Source organism: Carettochelys insculpta, chromosome 19 (genome assembly GCF_033958435.1).
Source record: "Carettochelys insculpta isolate YL-2023 chromosome 19, ASM3395843v1, whole genome shotgun sequence".
In the NCBI taxonomy this organism is placed as follows: domain Eukaryota; kingdom Metazoa; phylum Chordata; order Testudines; family Carettochelyidae; genus Carettochelys; species Carettochelys insculpta.
Window position 1 is genome coordinate 16,254,428 of NC_134155.1, and position 25,012 is coordinate 16,279,439.

At 49.1% G+C, this 25,012-nt stretch overlaps 1 protein-coding gene across 1 annotated transcript in view; it reads right to left on the bottom strand.

Annotated features, from left to right (window-relative positions):
• The window catches only part of MYBBP1A (MYB binding protein 1a), a 103,065-nt gene that overhangs the window by 13,227 nt on the left and 64,826 nt on the right, over positions 1–25,012 (bottom strand). Inside the window, exon 24 of the mRNA XM_075013415.1 lies at positions 13,539–13,652. Coding sequence (XP_074869516.1) covers positions 13,539–13,652 — 114 coding nt within the window. The remainder of the gene's footprint in view (positions 1–13,538; positions 13,653–25,012) is intronic.

Below are 25,012 nucleotides of genomic sequence, written 5' to 3' on the forward strand. Positions count from 1 at the left end.
CACCAAAGCAGCAAGCCCAGCACCGTGAATTCAACACTTCTCAAGGCCTTGACATTTCAGCACGAGTCACTCCACCACCGGGGGGAGTCTCAAGCAGGACACCTTCTGGATGCGTACTTCAGAAGTGGGAGCAGATAGCCTAGGCTGATGGGAAAGGCGGCGATATCCCAGAGGGTCGTTCTGTTACTGAGTGGGAGGGGCTGGTTTCCCAGCAGGGCCCTGGCACCAGTTCAGCATTCGACTCCCCTGGTACTCCCTCAGCACACTTCATCATACAAACCAAACAGCCCTTTGTCTTCTGGAGGCTGCCCTGCCATATCAGCTGGGGCAGATCTTCCATTCAGTCAAACAAAACCACTGCCAAGCTGCATTCCTTCCACATCCCATCCTTCCCTCCTCCCACACAACAGACCGGGTTGCTGATGGATGGATGTACAGATTTGTGACAGAATACGGTGCCAGATGTCTGCAGCAGACACGCACTGACATCTATCATTTGCTGCTTCCCATCCCCCGGTACATCCTGACACTGCCAAGGAAATGCCTGCTCTATTATGTTCCAGCACCAGCTAAGAGCTCACCAAACTTCCCATCTTCCAGGAAGTCCACTTAACATTTACTGAGATCAGAGAGGTAGCTGAGTTAGTTTTTACCTTCAAAAACAACAAGAAGTCCTGTGGCACTTTGTAGACTAAAGAAAGGTTACTCACCGTAGTAACGGTGGTTCTTCGAGATGTGTCCCCGTGGGTGCTCCACGTTAGGTGTCGGGCTCACCCGGCGCCGCAGATCGGATCTTCCAAGCAGTTTCTGCCGGACCGCGCATGCGCCGGCGCGCGCCGCTCCCTTGCGCGCTCCTGGCCACGTGCGCGATCCGGTCCCTGTCAGTTCCTTGACCAACCGCCTCGGATGCTCCTGCAAAACACTGAACAGAGATCCGAAGCGGGGAGGATGGGCGGGTAGTGGAGCACCCACGGGGACACATCTCGAAGAACCACCGTTACTACGGTGAGTAACCTGTCTTTCTTCTTCGAGTGTCCCCGTGGGTGCTCCACATTAGGTGACTACCCGGCAGTAACCCAAGATAGGAGGCGGGTAATCGGATTATGTGCAGCTTGTCCCCGAGAGGACCGCTGTCGAGAGACGGGTATCCTCTTGGAATACCCTGTGAAGGGCGTAATGTTTGGCGAAGGTGTCATAGGATGACCAGGTCGCCGCTCTGCAAATGTCTTTTAGCGCAACGCCCTTGAAAAAGGCTGTTGATGCCGCCACCGCCCTAGTGGAATGAGCCCTGGGAGTGGCCAGTAAAGGAGTCTTTTTGAGTTCGTAGCACATTTTTATGCAGGATACGATGTGCTTCGAGATTCTCTGCGAAGAGAGACCTTCTCCTTTCAACTTGGGAGCGAGAGAGACTAGGAGTCTATCCGTTTTCCGGAAGGACTTGGTCCTGTCTATATAGAAGGCTAGCGCCCTCCTCACGTCCAGGAGGTGTAGGCGTGCCTCTTTGTTAGAGTTATGAGGCTTTGGATAAAACGAGGGTAAAACAATAGGTTCGTTAATGTGAAACCCAGACGAAACTTTGGGAACAAAGGCTGGATGCAGCCGTATGGTTACCGCCTCCTTGGAAAAAACAGTGCAGGGTGGCGTTGCCATAACTGCCGCAAGCTCACTCACCCTGCGAGCTGACGTGATTGCGAGAAGAAAGGTCGTCTTTATTGTAAGGAGGTGGAGGGAAACCGTGGCCAAGGGCTCGAACGGTGGTCCCGTTAGCACATTAAGCACCAGGTCCAAGTTCCATGAAGGTGGAAGCGGTTTCCGAGGGGGGTATAGGTTTACCAACCCTTTGAGGAACCTGGTAACCATGGGATGGGCGAACACCGTGCGCCCTTCCTCTTCGTGTCTGAACGCCGAAATGGCGGCAAGGTGGACCTTTAACGAGGATAGTGAGAGTCCTCCTCTCTTGAGGTCCAGTAAATACTTTAATATCACAGGTATAGGCACCGAAAGGGGAGCTAGCTGTTTGGTAGAACACCATGCTGTGAAGCGAGTCCATTTCTGCTTGTAGGTTTCCTGGTGGAAGTCCTCCTGCTACTTTCTAGGACTTGCTGCACTTCCTCCGTACATGTGCTCTCTAGGGAGCTGAGCCATGGATTAACCATGCTTGTAGTCACAGGCCTTGAGGGTGCGGATGCACTATGGACCCCTGGGCTTGCGTGAGCAGATCCAGCGCCACCGGAAGGGGCATCGGTGGACGGTCCGACATGCGCAGGAGTAGGGGGAACCATTGCTGTCGATCCCACGTTGGGACTACCAGGATCATTCGGGCTCCTTCCCTCCTGGCTTTCTGCAAGACTTTGTGGAACAGCACTGTGGGAGGAAAAGTGTAAAGCAGGGGGCCCCTCCACGAGATCGCGAATGCGTCCCCCAGGGACCCCCGTCCCAGTCCTGCCCTGGAGCAGAATCGTGGGCACTTCTTGTTGTGTTGAGTGGCAAACAGGTCTATCTGGGGAAAACCCCATGCGTGAAAAATCGGTCGTAGCAGATCGGGATGGATCTGCCACTCGTGCGTGAGTGCAAAACGCCTGCTCAGCTGGTCTGCCTTCACATTGTGAGCGCCTGGTAAGTAGGAGGCTCTCAGGATTATATCGTGGGCGATGCACCAGTTCCATAACCGGACTGCTTCCGCACATAAGGCACGGGACCGAGCTCCTCCTTGCCGATTTATATAAAACATGGTGGAGGTATTGTCTGTACTGATCCCGACAACTTTGCCTTGTATATGGTCTCGAAAGTGTCTGCAGGCGTTGAACACTGCTCTGAGCTCCAGTATATTTATGTGCAGTGACTGCTCCGTGGAGGACCACAGCCCTTAAGTCACCTCTTCGTCCATGTGTGCTCCCCACCCTATGAGGGAGGCATCTGTAGTAAGAAAAACCGATATTTGTGGTTGGTGGAAGGGTACCCCTGTTAGCAAGTTCTTGGGGTTTACCCACCATTGCAGGGATTTGCGCACCTCTGCTGTGGGCGACACCACCCTGTGAATGGAGTGTGCTGCTGGTTTGTATACGCTCGCCAGCCAGTGCTGCATGCTGCGCATGTGTAACCTGGCGTTCTGTACTACGAACGTTGCAGCTGCCATGTGGCCCAGCAGCTGTAAGCACGTCAGGACCGGCACCGTAGGGCTGAAGGTGATGACCTGCACGAGGGAGCCGATGGCCCGAAAGCGAGTCTCTGGTAGATACACCCTCGCTGTAATGGAATTTATGCGTGCCCCTATGAACTCTATGTCCTGTGTGGGGTCTATCTTTGATTTTGCCAGATTGATAACCAGGCCGAGCGAAGAGAACGTGCCTGCTGTGACGTGTATCATGCGTAGTACCTCCTCCTTCGAGGCCCCTTTGAGTAGGCAGTCGTCCAGATACGGGAATATAAATACCCTCTGTCTGTGCAGGTAGGCTGACACCACTGCCAAGGTCTTGGTGAAGACTCTGGGGGCTGAGGAGAGGCCAAACAGTAGGACCTTGTATTGAAAATGTTCTTTGCCTACCATGAACCGGAGGAATCGCCGGTGAGCCGGATGAATAGTTATGTGAAAATACGCGTCTTGTAAGTCGAGGGCTGCGAACCAATCTCCATCGTCCAGTGCTGTAAGGATGGAGGCGATTGTGATCATCCGAAAGCGTTGCTTGCGCACGTACCGGTTGAGGCCTTGAAGATCTAAAATGGGCCTCCACCCTCCTGTCTTTTTCTCCGTGAGGAAGTACCTCGAGTAGAACCCTTTTCCTTGCAGTTGCTCCGGCACTCTTTCCACTGCCCCTATGAGCATGAGATGGTCTACCTCCTGCTTGACCCTCGCTACGTGGGAGGCCTCCTGGAGGTGGGGCCTGGGTGGAGGTCGTGGCGGTGGGAGCGACTGGAAGGGGATGGCGTACCCCGTGGCTATGATCTCCAGCACCCATTTGTCTGTGGTGATCCTTTGCCACTGGTCGTAAAATGGTCGGAGGCGATGGTGGAATAGCCGCTTCGGATGAGTTTGTGCGATGGTAGTGATGGCGCAGCCCTGGATCTGAGTATCAAACTTGTGGCCTTTGGCCCTGCCCCGAGGACGCATGGCTCTGTTGGGAACGTCGCCTGGGAGTTCTGTACTGCTGGTGCTGTTGATGTCGCCCTTGCTTGTAACCCCTGTGGTACTGGGGACGCTGTTGCTGGTACTGGTACCGTCTTTGTTGAGGGTAGTACTTTTTCTTTCTGTATGGAGAGGTGTAAATCCCCAGGGTCCTAAGTGTGGCTCTTGAATCTTTACTGGAATGAAGGACCGAGTCAGTTGATTCAGCAGACAGCTTCTGTGAGTCGAAGGAAAGATCGACTATCTTTGCCTGCAGATCCCTCGGTATACCCGAAGTCTGGAGCCAGGACTCCCTTCGCATCACCACTGCCGTAGCTGTGGAGCATGCTGCTGTGTCCGCAACATCCAGGGCGATCTGAACTCCCGTCCTCGAGGCCACGTAGCCTTCTTGCACGATGGCCTTGAGCACCGGTTTTTTTGTCCTCTGGAAGCAAGTCCATGAGGGAGGTTAACCTAGTGTAGTTGTCGAAATTATGGTTCGCTAAATGCGCTGCGTAATTTGCCATTCGCAACAGTAGAGTGGAGGAGGAGTAGACCTTTCTGCCAAACAGCTCTAGCTTCTTGGCATCTTTGTCTGTTCCCCCTGTCTTGAATTGAGATGTCTTTGATCTTTGTTGCGACGACTCCACCACCAAGGAATTTGGTTGTGGGTGGCTGAACAGGAACTCCATGCCCTTCGCCGGCACGAAGTATTTCTTATCCGCTCTCTTGTGGGCAGGCGGAATAGTCGCAGGGGTCTGCCACATCATAGTGGCGGACTCCAAGATTGCTTCATCAAGCGGTATTGCTATTTTGGAGGAGGCCAGAGGTCTCAGATTTTTGAGGAGCTTATGGTGTTTCTCTTGCACCTCTGCTGTCTGGATGCCTTGCGTGAAGGCCACCCTCTTAAACAGCTCTTGAAACTGTTTGAGATCGTCCGGAGGGTGGACGTCCCCCGGGGCCGTAGCCTCGTCCGGGGAGGAGAGCGAGGAACCACTAGGATACGCCTCTCTGGACCCTTCCGGTTCCTGTTGGTGATGGTACATCCTCTCACCGGAAGCTTGCAAGGGAAAATCTCGGGGTTCCATAACCAGTTCCCCCTGAGATACTTGAGTCTCTGTCCCCGTTCGCGATTGCCCTCGGGGATACGGGACCGTCTGTGGGGATCTTTCCCTGGTAGATTGCCGGTGGTGTCTATGCCCCGCGTGATAGGGGCGACCATGGCAGCATGGGCACTGTTCTTGGGAAGGTGACCTAGACCACTCCCTTGGTGCATACCCTCTGCGTCTGGGGGAGCGAGATCGTCGAGAGATCTGGGACACTGGAGAGAGCGATTTGTGATAGTATTCCAGCAGCTCAAACCCCAGGAAGGGTGAGGGTGGTCCCAGCCAGGGCGAGGCTGGTTGTAAAAATGGAGACGGGGGCTCCGGGTAGGCTAGGGGGGACCCCTGCCTTCTGGTTGGAGTCTGCAGCATAAGCGGAGGGCTGAGAGAAAGCAACTCTGCAGCCCTGTCTGGAGAGGGGCTGCGGTGCCTTGTTTTGTGTGCAGCCTTCCCCCTCCCTTGAGGAGGTAGCTCCGCCCCCTGATGTGTAGGGGATCTCGGCCCCATCCGTGCCGTGCTCGGCACGCTCATGGGCGGTGCCGCACAGGCGGTGTCCTCCGGTGCCTGCAGGCTGCGTGCCTGCGCGCTCTGCACTGCCGGTTCCCCGGGGTTCGGTGCCGCCGGTACCGGCGCTTGTTTAGCCTCCGCCCTGCCTGCGGTGCGGGGCGGCTGTTTGATTATCGGAGGCTGAGCTGCCTCCACATGGCTCTCCGTGCCGCCGCCGATCAGCTGTTGCTGTGGCTGGGGGCTGTGCGCTCCTCCCGTCCCACTCGCTGTTGCTGCCGGCAGGGATCGGGCTGGGGAGGCTTTCCTCCGTTTTTGCGCTGATGGGGTGAGGGAGGCGGCTTTCCTTTTATGGGCCCCGGAGGGTCCCTCCTGCTGCGGCCGCTCCGGCACGTCTGGCTGGAGGGCCTTGTCGAAGAGCAGCATTTTAAGCCGCATCTCCCTGTCCTTCCTTGCTCTGGCTGTTAATTTTGCACAGAAGGAGCATTTCTGCGTGACATGGGACTCCCCCAGGCACCTTATACAGTGACTGTGCCCATCAGACGCTGGCATTGCGTCTCGGCAGGACTCACATTTCTTGAATCCTGAAGAGGACGTTGTTGGTGAGTCTTTCAGTTGTTAATGCGTACTTAGCACCTTCTCTGTGCTGTTTCCCCCTCTCCGATAGCCTGCCGCGGCAGGAGGGCTAATGGCCCTAGGCTCCTGGCCTCCGGTGCTCCGCTTGTTACTTGGAATGGACTGAATGCCGTCCCGCTTGTTGTTTGGGTTTTTTTTTTTTTTTTTTGAAAATAACAACTGGCTAACTTAACAGTAGCCTAAGAACTTGAAAACTCTAAAGATAAAACAGTTAAAACCATTGAATACGCTAACTTGGCTGTAGCCTAGTCGGATTCCGTCTGCAGCCGACGGCGGTTAAGAGAAACTGGCGGGGACCGGATCGCGCACGTGGCCAGGAGCGCGCAAGGGAGCGGTGCGCACCGGCGCATGCGCGGTCCGGCAGAAACTGCTTGGAAGATCCGATCTGCGGCGCCGGGCGAGCCCAACACCTAATGTGAAGCACCCACGGGGACACTTGAAGAAGAACAGATATTTTGGAGCATAAGCTTTCGTGGGCAAAGACCCGCTTCAGACGAAGCGGGTCTTTGCCCACGAAAGCTTATGCCCCAAAATATCTGTTAGTCTACAAAGTGCCACAGGACTTGTTGTTTTTACAGAGATGTTCACTCCCCTCAGTTCTCATTGCTACACACAGATCTGCAAGTAGAAAGGATCCCTCTAGTGAGGGCAAAGAAAAAAAATCAACGGCCTCATTTAAAAAGCAAAGCATTTAATCGTAGGCACTTTTTGGGCTCCATCTCCAAGCTCTCTCAGAACCTCACAATCTCACATGGATTAATCCTCATGACACCCCAGAGAATACGGACAGTGCAGTTATCCATGCATCACATGTGGGGAAATGAGGCAGAAAGACACTAAGTGACTTGATTAAAGTCACCCAGGGAGCCAGCAGCATCCTAAGCGCTACCCCACCAGGATTTTCCCTAATTTTGCAACTCATAAGACAAGTCCTAACCAATGACCTCATGAATACAGAGGCACAACAATTTCACTGCCCATGCACCCATAATCTTCGGCCTCCAGTAACCATCATCCCATTTTAGCAAGATGACAAGGTTTCGAATAGGCAGGCCAGAAGAGCTCTGTTTATCCCTGGAGCAGGTCCAGCATAGGCAGCATCATCTGTGGAACACGAGGAGTTGTCTCCATTTGTATATTAAAGAAGGGCTACACTCCCAAACAAACCCCCACCACCTTAAAGGAGGCTACTTGCCATCTCCTCCCCCGAATGATTAGCTGGCAAGAAATCAGGCTCAAACCTCAACGTGTATTTTCCTCTGTGCTCATTTATAGATTTTGTACTGACAGGCAGGTGAATTCCACGCTGCCCAGAGACAGGCAGTCAACTGACAATGCAGGAGGTGCAGGCTGGGATGATAGGGCAGAATTACTTGGTCTGGTATTAGTGGCAGTGTTCCCTGTACACTGTGCATTTGTGTGGCCACCCAGGAGAGATTAAAATGCCACCCTGCTGATAACAGAGCACCCACAGTTAGGTTTTCTGTTTCTACTGGTGGTGCGTATTCACACATGAAAAAAGTTTATTGTGCACATGGATGGAAAAAAAAATCAGAGGGAACATTGGTTGGTGGGGATGCTGTTGTTAATGGAAGAGGATGGAAGTGAATCAGACTCAGCAGATCCCACTAAACAGGGCATCGCTTGGGGACTTCACATTGTATCATGCAACGTTTATTTTGTCAGACTTGGAAAAATATCTGCAAAACCAAGTTCACCTTGAAAATGGTCACTTGTTTCTGAGTCTAAAGCTGCATTTGTTTGTTATTTTGTAGATAAGCCATGTATCAAACACTGATCATAACAAACAGATGAACTGTCAGACAGCCAGAGCGCAGGGGATGGGATAAACACCACTGAACTCTTCCCCAGCAGTACTTAGCATGAATGGAGCACTAACCCCACTGCTGCAAGAGGTCATCAAGTCTAACCCTTTGAGTCATGGTAGGACCACATACAATCTAGACTGTTCCTGACACGTTTGTCTAACCTGCTCTTAGAAACCTTCAATAATAGAGATTCCACAACTGCCTTAAGCACTTTATTCCCATGCTTTACCACCCTGACATTAGGAAATTTTTCCTAATGTCCAAGCTAGTCCCACACCACCCCCACTTGCAGAAATTTAACCCAACTGATTCTTGTCCTCTCCTCCGAGGTTAAGGAGAATAATTTTTCTCCTTCCTCCTTGTAACAACCTTTTAGGTGCTTGAAAACTGGTATGTCCCCTCTCGGTCTTCTCTTTTCCAGACAAAACAACCCCAGTTCTTTCAGTTGTCCCTCACAGGTCATGGTTTCTCAATCTTTAGTCATTTTTGGTGCTCCTCTCCGGACTTTTGCCAGTTTCTCAGTGTCTTTCTTGAAATGTGGTGCCCAGAACTGGGCATGATATTCCAGGTGAGGCCCAAATAGTACAGTGTAGAGCAGAATAATTACTTTAAGTGTCTTGCTTACAACGTTCTTGTTAATGCATCCCAGAATTATGTTTGCTACTTCCCACCTGCCCCTCAACAGTGTCACACTGTTAACTCATATGTAGTTTGTGGTCCCTGAGTCCCTTTCTGCAGTAGTCCTTCCTAGAGAGTCATTTCCCATTTTGTATGCGTGAAACAGACCGCTCCTTGACACGTAGAGTGCTTTGTATTTGTCCGTATTAAATGGTATTCTATTTACCTCACATCATTTCTCCAGTTTGTCCAGATCTTTCTGAATTATAACCATATCCTCCAAATCACCTGCAAACCCTCCCACCTTGGTATTCTCTGCATACTTGATACATATGCTCTCTACGCCATTAACTAAATCATTGAAGGTATTGAACAGAACTGGTCCCATAACTGATCCCTGCAGAACCCCACTTGTAATGGCCTCCCAGCATGACTGTGAACCACTGACTACTCTCTGAGAATGGTTATCCAACCAGATATGCAACCAGCCCCACGTAAGGTGTATTTCCCTAGCTTATTAATGAGAAGGTCATGCAAGGAAGTATCAAATGCTTTACTAAAGTCTAAGTATACCACATCTACAGCTTCTCCTTTATCCACCAGACTTGTTATCCTAGCAAAGAAAGCGGTGAGGTTGATTTGACTTGATTTATTTCTCTACAAATCCACACTGACTGTTACTTATCGTCTTCTAGATGTTTGTAAATGTATTCCTTTAGCATTTGCTCCATTATCTTTCCCGATACAGAAGTTATTCTTACTGCTCTGTAGTTTCCTGGGTTGTCCTTATTTTCCTTTTTATAGATGGGCACTATATGTGCCCTTTTCCAGGCTTCTGGAATCTCTTCCATGACTTTTCAAAGATAATAGCTAATAGCTCAGTCAGCTTGTTGAGAATTCTAAAATACATTTCATCAGGCCCTGGTGACTTGAAGACATTAACTTGTCTAAGTAATTTTTAGCTTGTGCTTTTCCTATGGTAACTTCTGAACCTAAATCATTTTCACTGGGATTCACTATGCTGCCGACTTTCTTGGCAAAATGCCTACCAAAGAAGTCATTAAGTATTTCTGCCATTTTCTGTTGTTGTTTTCCCCTGCTCATTGAGCAATGGACCATTACCTTTTATGTTGCTGGATAATCTTAGCTCATTTTGTGCCTTGGCCTTTCTAATTTTGCCTCTACTTATTTTTGGTGTTTATACTCATCCTTTTTAACTTGACCTAGTTTGCAGTATTTTTAGGATTCCTTTTTGATTTTTAGATCATTCAAGGCCTCCTGGTTAAGCCAGGGGGTCTCTTGTCACACTTCTGATCTTTCTTACACAGTGAAATAGTTTTCTCTTGGTGTCCTGAATAATGTCTCTTTGAAAAACTGTTGAAACTGTCAACTGTCTTGAATTGTTTTTCCTCGTAGACTAACTTCCCATGGGACCATACCTACCAACTCCCTGAGCTTGCTATAGTCTGCCTTCTTGAAATCCACTTGCCTATTTTGCTGTTCTCTCTCCTACCATACCTGAGAATCATGAACTCTATTATTTCACCCATGTGCCTTCTACAGTAAATCTTCAAAATATGCAAGTTAAGCTCAACTTGAAGCTACTCTGTGGCCCCTTCCCCCTGCCTTCCTCTAGTGGCACGGCTGTCAACCTGGCAGCCACGCCGCTGAAGGAAGGCATGGGGAAGGCTTTTACCTTGCCTAGCTGCCTGCACGCAAGCTAAAAATCTTCCCCCTTGCTTTCCTCCAGTGGCGTGGCTATCAGGGAGAAGACGTGGGTTCTATTCCTGGCTCAGACACTGGCCCAGTGCATGACCTTGAGTAAGTCTGTTCACTTGTGCCTCAGTTTCCCCATCTGTAAATCAGGGATAATGACATTTGTGCTACTCTTCAGGAAGCTGTTGGTCTTGGATTTCAGTGAAATGGTTTTTATTTAGTGATTATATCAACAATGTGATGACTGAAACCCTCCTTTTTCAATGGGCTTTCAGATGGACTGATGCAAAATGCTATTTACTATTAATAAACTTAGATGAGGCTCTTCGAGGTGAATGGAGCAACGAGAATGGCCTTCTTCACTGGCAACATTATCTCATGTTGTCTAGGTCCCCACTTTATAGCGACTTTAAAAGCCGCAGTAATGTTATATATATATTTTTTTTTTAAAAAGTGCCCACTTTTGACCTGGGAAAACTAAACCGCTGCTCCGTTCACTATTGTGCCCTGAGTTCCACCTTCACAAGCAGTCCTCCATGGACAGCTCAGTGCGTGTGGTCACTTGCACATGCTGCATGGAGACACGGTGACTGGCAAGCAGAAAGGAGGCCAGTCAGCACACACAAGGAACATAGTTTGTGAAGATCAGTTCCTCTCCAGCGTACCTGCTGTTCTACCATCAGTGAGGCACCATCACAAGGGCTGGGGGGGAGCACAAACACGAGAAGCCAGCGTTTGTGTTAGGTATGTTTCATAAGCGTGTGTAAATAGCTTGGGAACAAATGAGGTCAAGCCAGCTTATATAAAAACAAGAGACAGAGCCCTGCAGGGCTGCTATTTCAAGCAGATGTCTCAGTTAAGGTTCCCAAACAACTGATGCTTCCTCTTTTGCCTTTTAGTTTCGCACAGGGCCACACAGACGCTGCAATAATATTCAAGGATGCATTTCTGCCCCAGGGCTCCCTTCCTGTGCTACTGTCCAAGGCCACCACAAAGCAGCTCTTCCATCAGGAGGCAGGTGGCCTCATCACTGAGGCAAAACAGGATGGAAAAGCAAAACACAGAAGACAGCTTCTACTTGTCTCCTGCTGCCCTTGCCCTGCTACGGCCAGCTTCAGTCCAGGAAAACACCAGTCATGCTGCTGCAAACTCATCTGACATACGCTAGAACAGAACTGAACTGTCTGGAGCACAGATCACAGGCAAGCTGTGCTGCTGTTTAAACTACTAGCGCATGCATTAGCGAAGAGCCATTCAAAGATCCAGGTTACTGCAGATCCTGCAGTCACACCTTCGCCTCTTTGGAGAAAAGATGGCTCCACGGGAAAGGGTGGAGGGGCTCGGGGGAATGTGGAGATTATAGAGCTGTTCACGTCCACATCCAACCTCCTCGCAGTAGCAAGTAAGTTCTTTTCTCTCCTAGCAGCTAGTATGGAATAGGGATGTAAAATCCCGTTGTATTAAATGTTACGTTTAAGCAGTTAACTGACTAAACAGGGAGGTGAGAGGAGCCGTCCCATGGTAATGGTCTAGAGAGTGGCCACACCACTGCAGTCAGGGGCTGCTCTAGCTGGTCTGAAGCACCCCACCCATGGCACTCCCAGGCCCCCACAGACCAGAGCTGTTCCAGCCAGGCTAGAGAGCCCCTACCCACATCAGGCCCCATGGCGCTGGAGCAGGACCCTGTCTGCGGCAGGCTGCTCCAGTCCCCACTAGTTAACCATAACCAGTTAGGGTGAGGCTTACCAGCTTACCTCCCTAATATGGAATGGGGTTATCAATCTCAGTCCTGTTCCTGGGACACATTTCAGAAGCCTGAAACAACTGGCACGGAAGGACACCCTCCCTGGTCCAGTTTGCAGGTGGATTGTGGGCTGAGCAAGCCAAAGACACTGACCCCCATAAAGTGCAGAGAACTGCTCCTAACACTTCCTATACCTTACCTAAGGCGTACCTAGACTTTGTGCCAGAAAGAATCATGATGTGACCTCATCTGACCTCCTGCACAACTGAGGCCAAAGAACTTCACCCCCACAATTTCTGCATCACACCCCTCATACCTGTTTGAGTTACAGCCTCTTTGCTTTAGAAGACGGCCAGTCTTGGCGAACGGCACGTCTATAACTCAGAGGTGCAGGTGTAATTCCGAGCTCACCTACAGTAGCTCTGACTGAGCTAGCATGCTAAAAGCAAAATGCAGCCATTGCGGAGAGCAACTAAGATGTGCACCAAATATGTTCCTGGCAGACATAAACCTGCCGGAGGTGGCTTACTCCCCAGCTGCTCTTGCCACAGCAGGAAGAATCTCTTCAAGCACAATACCTTGATGAGAGAGCTTGTGCCAGTCCATCTCCTCACACCGCCAACTCAGAGTGCACACACCTTGCAAACTCTGAAAGCCCACCACGTCCCTAGGTAAGTTGCCCCAATGGTTAGTCACCTTCACTTCTTAGCCCAAATTTGTCCAGCTTTAGCTTCTAACCCAGGCAAAATCAGTTCTGGAGGCCCGATTCGGCCCTCCAAGCATTTCTCTCCCGCCCATGTGGCTGGTGAGCAGAGCGTGCATACTTACAGCCAGCAGCATGTGTTCAGCTGCCCCTCTCCCACAAAATTTGTGGAGCAGCGCTTCTGCCAAAATTAGTGCCCACTCCTGTTCTAACCACTGGACCTGTCATGCATCTTTCTCTCCTGGTGATTAGACAGAATTTGAACCTGGGCCCACTTGGTAAGAATTTGCCCATTAGACCATTCAGCCACCACACGTTTCTCATGCTATTAGTCAGGCACTGTCTATGTTACTCAGTACAATCACACCCCAAAACAACCGGTGCTCTTTTTGCAGCAAGGCTTTCACAGCATTTTTAACTTTGGAGCTAGGTTTCTTGGCACAACATTCAACTTTGCAAGGCACGAAATTGACTTTTTTCTTTCCCTTCCCAAATGAAATTGAATTTGGCCCACCCTGGGATACGGATGCAAAAAAGGCATGCAGTAGGTGCCACCCATGTTTAACCTGGCAGTGCTCATTACCTCTGTGACCTGATTGGTACTCTCTCTGATCAGCTCCTCCCACTCCTCCTCTCTCAGGGAGAGCTTCAGATCCTGAGTCTGCAGAGCCTTCTGGAGAAGCATACACGCCTGTGCCTGGAAACAAAGGAGAAGAGAGGGGTGTGTGAAACTCTGCTCTTTGGTGGCTGGCACTAGCCACCTTGTGACAGATCACTGAGACCCCCAGCTAACCCAGGGGGTGGGTCTGGTCCACATTACAGATTCACTACTAGCACAGTTAATTGGCTTGTCACAGAACTTTCATCCTCCCTTTCAGTCATTCCTGACAGGAGGCATTTAAGCAACACTGGAATTATTGAGTTGAGCATTTAAAATGGGAGTCCAGTGAGCCGAGAGATTCCCACTTATTTCACAATCAACAGCAGAAACGTGCCCAAGTGTAATGCAGATACTCGCTGTAAATCTATAAGCAATCGCTTCTGTCACTTTACTTTTTACCGCAGTCTAGCTCTGCTACATTACACGCAAGACGTACAAGATGGGAGCTGGCAGCCTGGCAAACACTCAGTTTCAACAGGAAGTCCCAGATGGAAGCTGCAGCTCAAACCATCACCCTGGAGTAAAATCCACTCATTAAACCTATGTGTTAACAGGGCGATAAAGAGGAAAAATAGCCAATAGCAAGGCAATGGGAATTTACAGCCATCTCACATGTCCTTTGCTAATCCAGAGGTTCTATTTAAGTCCCCATTTTCGGTCCAAGCAAAAGAAACCTGGTCAAGACACCACGCTGACAATTAGTGAAAACACACAGTAGGATTTAAAGCCAACACTTCTCTGACCACCAAAATGCCCGAAAGAAAAAAAGAGCAAGTGAGTTCAATCCATGGATAGGAACACCACCGTATTGTCTGCAGATACCATCACAAAGTGCTAATTTCAACCCGGGTGTGTGACAGGGTATACAAACCCCACACCAAGCAAAGAAGGGGTTAGCAAAAGCTACTTTGAACCAACATGCCCCCTCTTCCCCCCCCACCACTCACTCTAGCACATCAGGCCAACACTGGAGGAGTTATAAAGAGGGAACTCCAATCCAAGAGCAGCAGCTGGAGAATGGGCTGACAGCCTGCCTGGCCCCTGGCCACACAGGAGCAGGAAGCAGAACCCCTCAAGGTAAAGGGGAGAAGAGCTGAGACTTGTACTGGAGCTCAATGAGCTCTGAAGTGGACCTTGATGCTCCCAGGCCCCCTCTGAAGTAAGAAGCCCAAAGCCAGGTGGGAGCCCCTTATAGGCTCCTCCTTCCTTTTCCCTTGCTTAACTAACCCCTTTTACTGATTGCAGGCTGTTTGGCAACATCCCTGAGGGGACACAGAGAGGAGGAGACAGCAATGTGAGTGCCAAGCTGCTAAGAGGACACTCCACAGCATGCACTGGGATGGGGGAGACACACGAAGACTCACTAGTCCAATGTGCCTACACTCCCCATGTAGCCTAAACGTAGTGCCCTACCACGGACACAACCAACAGTGCGTAAGCAGTGAAACCAGTGGAGGTACACCAAGGGTGAATGTGGCCCAAAGAAAAGCCCTAATTTTGTTACCATCTTAACTCCACAAGGGGAGGGTGTGGTCTGCCTTCATCCAATGCATAGGTGCAAAGAGTCCTGCAGACAGCGAGGCATGTGCCTGAACTCTGGGGTACGTACCATTCTCTCCACACACCCCTGCAGTGCCTCTCGTTTCAACTTTGTTCTTTTAAACATGACATGTCCTGCTGCCTCCCCACAGCCAAAGCCTGTATCCACACATGTAGCTACACAGGTAGCGAGGACACCGCTTGCATTACACTGATGAAACGCCACAGTCCCGATTAAAACCTGAGAGGAGAATCAGGCCCAGAATGCAAAGAACAGGCCATGAGGAAATTGCAACTGGCTTTGCCTCTGCTCACTGAGGGAAACGCTCGAACTAAAACCTACAGTTGCAGCGAGTAAGGAAGAGTATTTTTTAAAAAGTCCTTATTTGGTGCCAAATTAACATAAAAACAATAAGGAATATAGGCTAATACTGGTTAGAGCAATCAGCATTATTTTAGCCAGATGAAAATCAAAACTATGTTTTTTCCACTGACTTTTAAGGCACAATCTGGAGGCATATATACCATGTGAGTGACACAGCTGAAGCTCCTGTTACTGTGCATGGCTGCGAAGCTGTCACACAGGGGCTCAGGGCTGCTGTGCATGGGCCCTCCTTCAGTCCCATCCAGGAGCTGCAGCAGCCAGGAAAAGAGGCACCTCCTCAAAGTTCTCCCCTTGTCACCTCCAGCAGCAACAACCTGATAGAGCTAGGAAAGAGGCACCTCTCTCCTAGCCCAACCCAGCCTCCCTGGAGCTCCCACGGCCAGCAGAGAAGTGTCTCTCACCGGGCCAGGAACTTCTGTGGTGAGAGAGGACTGTGGGGAGCCTTCTTTCCAAGGGGAGACCATTGCAAAAAACGCTCATCCCCAGCTCCATCCCAGATCCCACACCTCCAGCCACAGCCTTCACTTCTGCACCCCAACCCTCTGCCCCACCCAAACCCCTCAACCCCAGGCCCCCCAGAGCTTATACCCTCAAGCCAGAACCCTCCTCCCCCCAATCCCAAAACCCGTCCTACACTCCAAAGCCCTTGGCCCCACCCCTGCCACAGACTGCCCATGCACCGAGAATTTTGTTAGCTGCACCATTATGAGAGCGCACATCAGCTCCATATGGGTGCACATCACAAAATACATTCCACACACGGACCTAAAAAGTTACAGGGAACACGGGACACAGCTATTGCCATGACAAGTACAGCTCTTAGGGGACTAGGGAGTCTGAGACACTTCAGAGAGGCCAGATATTCTGGGGACAGGTGTTTAGCACTTTACTGAAAAACCACATCCCGTTCCGGTCTCAAGTCAGGTCCCCAAAATGGTAGCCACCCTTTCCAGTCACTGCTGATGCTGATGCTGCTTCTGATCTGGGATAGTCTCATCCCATAATTACGTGAGCTTCTCTGGAAGACATCCTTCCCACTGGCGACTCTGTTAAGACCCACCACAAGATCATCAGTACACATCAGTAATATAAAAGCAAGGTGACGGGAGTTAATCTCCAGCCCTGACATGCTGTCAGAGCAGGGTCAAAGAGCCGTTCTCTTGCCCTGCAACCTGGTGTAATCAAGACGGGTTGCCTGGGTGAACATTATTGAAATTGCAAGAGGAGAGACAATGGCTTAAGGCATATGACCTTGTCTGGTCGTTCAAGTGAGTTATGGCTTTTCATTTACTCCAGGGGTCACCTATTCTCTTCATAATTGTATGACAGCAACTCTCCCTTGGTGCATGCACATAGGCAATGCCATAATTGGCCTCATAAGCCATAGCTGACTCCTACTCACAAGAATTATGTGGCGCAAGGTGGTAGGTATCTCTGGCTTGTATTAAATCAACATAAATCTAGTGACCTCTTCAGTTTTCTTTTAAAACAACCCAGATAACAGGGTGAATGTTCATAACCAAAAAGCTGGGATCCACACAGTACGTCTACTCCTGCTGTCACCATGGCTATATTCCCTGAAGGGGAATCATGCCTTTAAGCAGCAGGATATTACAAACACCACCTTTGCCAGAGGGAAGAAAATTCTGGTTCCATTTCTGTTGTTTTTAAACCCGGGGTGCAGTATATTCCAGGGGAATTTGCACCACGAGGGGTAGAATTGAAATGGCTGCACTTTTCATAGAGGCTTCACAGCCTCATCACATGTTGGTCTTCTAGGTTGCTAATGCAAGTGGTGATTTGCCTTTTTTCAGATAATCAGTCTTACCCCAAAGACTTCAGTTTGGCATTGGAACTAGTTCTGCATCATCACAAGAGGCATGGTGAATTAAGAAGTTAAGGAGTGACGTATTGCAGTGAGGATTATTGTCACGGGTGCTTTTAATCTGCTGGCTCACATTCTTGCCTGTCTACTTCTAAACTCTAGCTCAAGGCAGACTGTGTACTGAACGAATGTATGAATCGTGGCTGTTGAGAAATTAGGTCCTATAACATTAATGCTTCACTGTCTTTGGAAAAAGGCAAGACATTTAACAATCCAGGAAAAATACATGAAAGAAAGGAAACAGATCAGCTGCAGCAGATCCCAAATTATAGCATGAGGAAGATCAAGTTACATAATTAACCAGTACATTTTGTACCTCTCTCATCCGGCACCCTCACGACCTGACTGGTGCCAGATGAGAGAATTGGCCGGACCACAGGAACTCAGTATTGTCCAGCAGCATTACCAACACTTTCACTACTCATGTGGCTCTTAGAAGACATTACAGGTAAATAAAAGCACAGAACACTGACAGCCAGAACTGGTGGCTGTAAACAAACTTTATAGGACCACAGGAAACTTAGCCACACCCATTATAAGTGGACTAATTAAAATCATGCCAGAGTATGGATGTTACCAGATGGGAGAGTGTTGGATTAGAGAGGTTCAACCTGTGGTAAACTTCAGCACCCTCTTGTTTCAGAAGTAGTACAAATACCAGTTGTACCAGTACCAGTTCATATAATTTAGCTGTGTGGAAAAACTGAGCTTTGATTCTATAACCCTACAAAGAGGACAATCATGGACATATGGAACTTGGTGGTGCTCAGACCTGACATTCACAAGGCACCCAAAATGGTCAGTGCATCATTGAAATGTACTGGAATTTCACAGCCCTTGGAAATAGGTTTATAGTTGTAAGCCAAGAGGATATATGGTCAGAGAACCCCCCAGCCTGAAAAACGCCAAGCTACAGAGCTGGCTGGCTGGACAGATATTGAAAGCTGCCTGCAAAACAATGGCCCCTGCCCGCCTGCTAAAGTTGAAAGACTGTTAACAATTAGGAAGGAACATGATGCTATTTAAGTGGGCTGCCTGAGGCAGCCTTTCCTTTCAGTTCTATCATGGCACTTTCAGAGGGAAAGGAAAAAACTCCACTGGGACAGCAAATGAAACTGACTGAAACACACTTATAACTCACATCATCACCCATCTCCTTTGGGGGCACCAGACAATCCTTTTGGGATGTAAGATTTGTATGAGCCCATGATATTCATTTTTATGTCACCAGAGGCTTAGAAACATTCCCTACTAAGGGTGCGTGCATACAGATAAAAATACTGTTACAGGTAGCAACGCCCTTCATGTTGTCCTTGCTGTGAACAGCTTACCATCAACTAGAACTGGGGGAAAAAATGCACAGAAGTTTCCAGTAACATCTGTCAGCTTTCCACTCTGTGAAATCAAAGGTTTTTTTGAGTTTTATTTAATTTTTTTTTAGAACATCTTCACGCAATGACAGGGGTTTGACAACCTGTGTTTTGAAAAGGATGTGAACCCTCACGTTCAGGGTACAGACCAGTCTCTAGCTCAGGGTGGGGAAGCCCTGGCCCATGGTCCAGATCCAGACTGTAGCTTGCCTGGATTTGGACCCCGAGGCTTGGGGCTCCCCTCCCAGCATCTGGCCCTTGGTAGGATGGGAGGCGGGGAGCTGCGAGCCTCATGGGCCAGATCGGACAAGTTGGGGTTGGATGCAGCCTATAAACTCTCCTGGGGGTCGGGGGGGGTGGGGTGAAGGCTGGAAGTGGCCCCAAGCTCTGTGCACTGTTCCTCTTCCCCTTCTCCAGGCTGGGACATGGCAGGTACTAGGTGCAGAGAGGCTCCCCCGCTGTTCTGAACCGTCTGGAATTCTGGCCAATCAGAGGATGAGAGGGGGTTTCCAGTGCCCGGCAGCAGTGGAAGAAAAAGCTCCCTGAAGAGTCTTTTCTGCAGCCGCTGCTGTTTCCACAGCTGTGGGTGGAGGCAGCAGCAGCATAAGGAGGTGAGTGCTCCCACCCCTCCCTCCTGCCAACCCCCCCACCCTGGCTCTACACCCTCTCCTGCCCAGACCCCTCACCTCCAGCCTGCTCCTGAACTGCTGTCCCCAGACCTCCCATCTCCACCCCACCCCCACTCCTCCACCCTTTCTCCCATCCAGGCCCCAAACACCCACCACCACCCTACTCCTGCACCCTCCACCCAAACCCCACACTGGCTCCCCAGCAGGGCCCCCCCCCCCTCACAATGAAATTTGAACTCCTCCCCCCATTTTTGGTCTAGGGAAACTCTGACCCTCAGTTCCCCCCACCATCCTGCCCATGGTATCGGAGCACAAGGGGACTTAGGGTTTATCTGTGGGGGGGTTTTGGCTTAGAGGGACCATTGGTCTGATCTGATGAGGGAGTTCCTACATTTTAAACTGGATATTTCTAGGGGGCAAGAGATCCCAACCATGTTCAGAGGAGAGTTCCCTCCGGGAGCACAGTTTTCATGGTTTCAGTCCATGGATAAAGATCAGTGACACAAGTTCTATCCCTGGCTACACCACTGAATGTCCTGAACTCTGCATATACATGGCACCGTACAAACAAGCAGCACAACTTCGTTCCCACTGGAGTCAGAAAGAGTTGATCTTGCTAGGAATGGGATTAGATCCTTGATTTAGTTGTGGCACGTGACAGCTTTAGAAGAGAAATAAACATATTCTGCCTGTTTTACAACTGGCAAAACAAGAGGCTCAAGCAAATTACACTCATAGGAAAAAGCATTTTTTTTTAAATACCCAGGACTTCGCAGATCCCAACCCTGGGCTTAAGCCACTAGATAATGTTACTTCTAGGACACACATATCACTTCCCACGACATCCCACCCAATATCCCTGAAATGAAAATATGTACGTGAAGCTACAGGCTGAGCCAGACCCTGTGACCAGGTGAAAAACTTTATGCAGGTTGAACCTCTCTATTTCAGCACCCTCAGGACCTGACCATTGCCAAACCAAAGAATTTTCCAGACCACAGGAGGTCAATATTGTCTAGCACTTTACCAAACACTTCCACTGCCTACTGGGCTCTTAGAAGACATTTAGGGGTAAATAAGAGCTAAGCAACAGCACAGAACACTAAGAGCCACAACTGGTGGCTGCAAACAAACATCATGGGACCATGGGAAACTTGGCCACACACGATAAGTAGTTGTTCAGCTAACTAAAACCATCCTGGATTACAGATACTGCCAGATGAAAACGCTGGATTAGAGAGGTTCAACCTGTGTCACAATCTGGGTCCTATAAGCCATATAGCTCCCCAGTGAAACCCTCTATTAGAAACCAGTTCAAGAAATTTAGAGTTAATGAAAAGACCAAGAAAAAGAAAGAAAAAACAAAAACACTAATCCTCCCCTGCAACCATATATAAATAAATAAATAAATAAATAAATAAATATCATCATCATCCAAGGAAAATATGCACACATCTCCATCCAGCCATGCATAGGAGTAAATGGGATAGAAATCCTCATTATTAGTTCACATGGGAAGATGAAAACAGTACCCATCCGTAAGACCAACTCTGTGGCTTTCTGCCAGTTTTGTTTGTTTCTCTGTTACACTAACACGCCTGTCAATTCAGAATAAATATTCAAAGCCTCCCTTTTGAAATACAAACTGCACTCACCACTGTAACTGAGGCGCATCGGGAATTCCCAGATCTGCCTGCTTCCTATAGAACCACAGCGTCCAACCAGTTCTGAAGCACTGGACAGTACAGTGGCTACCAGTATGGAGAACTAGACACTTTAATCTGAAAATATACATTTATTGTTCAAGCCAAACTAGCCACACGTGGCTAGTGGTTAGCATGTACGCAGGAAGGCCAGTGCTTACAAAGCCTGCTAGTAAGCGAACAGAGAAGCTTGCGAACAGGTGACTGCAAACTAGGAGGGAGTTTTGAGAAGGGCGCTCTCCAGGTGAAGGAGAAGCAAATCACAGGACCTTGGGGTAAGTGACTGTCTGGAGTGTGTGTGTTTGTTTTTTGGGGGTTCCCTGTCACTGTGTGTGCTGGGCTTGTCTGTCTGGTTGTTTGTATATTTGGAGATCCACATGCTGAGCTGTTTGTTTGAAAGACCGTGTGCTGAGGCTGCCAATTACAATGTGAAATCTAGAACCCTTTGCTCAGTGGTGGAGCCGTAGCCAGGGGACCAGGAGAACTTGCAAACAGGTGACTGCAAAAAGGAGGGAGTTTTGAGAAGGGAGTTTAGAAGGGGAGTTGATAGGGGAGCTAAGTCCTTTTGACATTCTCCCTAACTTTTATACTAAAAACTATATCCTAAATTACCACACTGAGTTTGCCTGACTGTTTAAATTTTGCATTCTGATTGCGGGTGATTTCAGTTCAGTTACTGTGACAGTTGGGACTGTGTGCCTGGGAGGGTCGGAATCTCTTTTGATCAGACTCAGTATCACCCTTCCCCTGTGTGACTACCGAGAGGAAGGCGTGACTGAGGTTTGCAGGCTTTATAAAGCCAGAGTCAGAGCAATCAGGGGAGTGAAGTGGACAGGGGGCTGCAGAAAGGGGAGTTTTAAGAGGGAGTTGGACAGAGGGGTACTACTATGGTTAGGAAGACCTGCAACACCTGCGTCAGCACTGCTTCTGTCTCCTCTGCCTGTGCCTGTAGTCAGACAGGCCTCCTGACCAAGGATGCCTGTACCCAGACCCTGGTGTGGTTTTGCAGGGACTGTGACTTGCAGTTCCCACCTACTGAAGTTCAGGCTGGGGGGACTATCCCATGTGGAAGGTGTCTTCTGATAAAAGCTCTGACGAAGCAGGTGGTGGAGCTACAGGAAGAGGTAGCTAGGCTCAGGAGCATTCGACTCCATGAGCAATTCCTGGACAGTATTCATGTGGAGACAGCTAAGGTTAAGATAGCTGTCCTACCACTAAAGAGTGCTGACACACCATCAGTGGAGGTGGAGATGACTCAGGGGAGACACTGGCAGCTGGTCACTTCTGGCAACAGGCAGTGCTCTAATCCTGCTCCCAGTCCTCCCACTGGGATATAAGGAAACCGTTATGCCATTCTGGGCATAGGAGATAAGGAATCACCCCCTACAGGTGAATCAGAGAAGCCTTGTACCCCCAAGGCTGGGAAGTCTCCTGCCAGTAAGCGACCAGAGAAGCTTGCGAACAGGTGACTGCAAACTAGGAGGGAGTTTTGAGAAGGGCGCTCTCCAGGTGAAGGAGGAGCAAATCACAGGACCTTGGGGTAAGTGACTGTCTGGAGTGTGTGTGAGAAAGAAACACAGGGTAATGGTGGTAGCAGACTGTCTTCTGAGCAGGACGGAGGCCCCCATTTGTCACCTGGAAGATCATGCCGGGAGGTTATGCTGCCTACCAGGAGATATTACGGAGGCATTGTCAAGGATTATCCAGCCTACTTACTACTACCCCATGCTACTAATCCATATGGGCATGAATGATACTGCAAGGTATAACCCTGAGCAGATCAAGTGTGAATATAGGGCTCTGGGAGTATGGGTGACGGAGTTAGGAGCAGAGGCAGTGTTCTCCTCAATCTGTCCTGTGAAAGGTAGCGGCCCAGGCAGAGACAGGTGCATCCTGGAGGTGAATGCCTGGCTGTGAGAATGGTGTCGCCAGGAGCGCTTTGTCTTCCTTGATCACAGGATGCTGTTCCATGAAGGACTACTAAGCAGGGATGGAAGTCACCTTTCAAGGAATGGGAAGGATATATTTGGATCAAGAATGGCTAACATAGTGAGGAGGGCTTTAAAGTAGGTTCGATGGGGACAGGTGACCAAAGCCCACAGGTTAGCGAAAAACCTAGAGACTGGGAGTTAGGTTGGAAATGGGGGGATCATGGGCTATAACAGTAGAGATAAAACAGGAACTGGGAGGCAAAAGCAAATCAGTATCTTAGAAGCCAATATACAAATGTAAGAAGCATGGGTAATAAGCAGGAAGAACTTGGACTCCTATGCATCTGACATCTTGCATGATCTTCTTATCAATAAACTAAGCAAATATGGGGCCACTATAAGGTGGGTGAATAAGTGGTTGAATAACCGTTCTCAGAGAGCACTTATTAATGGTTCGCAGTCATGCTTGAAGGGCATAACAAGCGGGGTTCCACAGGGATCTGTTTTGGGACCCGTTCTATTCAATATCTTCATCAATGATTTTGATATTGGCATAGAGGGTATGCTTATTAAATTTGCAGATGATGCCAAGCTGGGAAGGGTTGCAACAACTTTGAAGGATATGGAAAGAATTCAAAATGATCTGGACAAACTGGAAAAAATGGCCTGAGGTAAACAGGATGAAATTTAATAAGGACAAATGCAAAGTACTCCACTGAGGAACAATCAGCTTCATACATATAGAATGGGAAGTGACTGTCTTGGAAGGAGTACTGCGGAAAGGGATTTAGGGGTCATATTGGACCACAAACTAAATATGAGTCAACAGTGTGATGCTGTTGCAAAAAAAGCAAACATGATTCTGGGATGCATTAACAGGAGTGTTGTGAGCAAGACACAAGTCATTCTTCCACTCTACTCAGTGCTCATTAGGCCTCAACTGGAGTATTGTGTCCAGTTCCGGGCACCACATTTCAAGGATGTGCAGAAATTGGAAAAGATCCAGAGAAGAGTAACAAGAATGATTAAAGGTCTACAGAACATGAGCCATGAGGGAAGACTGAAAGAACTGGGCTTGTTTAGTTTAGAAAAGAGAAGACTTAGAGGGAACATGATAGTAGTTTTCAAATACCTCAAAGACGGTTATAGGGAGGAGGGAGAAAAATTGTTCTCCTTGGCGTCTGAGGATAGGACAAGGAACAATGGGCTTAAACTGCAGCAAGGGAGGTTTGGATTAGACATTAGGAAAAACTTCCTAACTGTCAGGGTGATTAAACACTGGAATAAATTACCCAGGGAGGTTGTGGAATCTCCATCGCTGGAGATATTTAAGAGCAGGTTAGAGAGACCTCTATCAGGTATGGTCTAGATGGTGTGTGGTCCTGCCAAGAGGGCAGGGAACTGAACTCGATGACCTTTCGAGGTCCCTTCCAGTTCTAGTGTTCTATGATTCTATGATGGACCCCACGGACTTACGGGCTAAAACAGAGAGCAATCCGGCTACAAAGCTGAGATATACAACATGCCTCTGACCCATTAAGGCACAAGCAATCTGATCATTTTAAATGGAAAGTGATGGGCTGACCATGAGCATCATAACCACTGTGTTCCTGTCCCACCTAGAGTGGTCATTACACCAGAAACAAGACAAAGGCTATCCAAAAAGCACCATCCAAGACAGAGCAGGGACAGGGCGTTTCAAGCACTGCACGGTTAGCAGACCATAACAAGGTAACAGCCCTTGACAAGGGCATTCAGGGCTCATATGGTGTTCAAGAACGAAGGCACTGTCCAAATTTTAGCTCCTATTTTACACATGGTTAATTGGTATGCCATTTAGGTTGATTCAGACACCAAGGATAGACAGTGGGTTCCAGTCCTGCTTGTTTTAAGAGAATGGCACCAAAGAGGCATTTCGAGCAGATGAGTCTCACACATGCAGGTGTGAAAAATT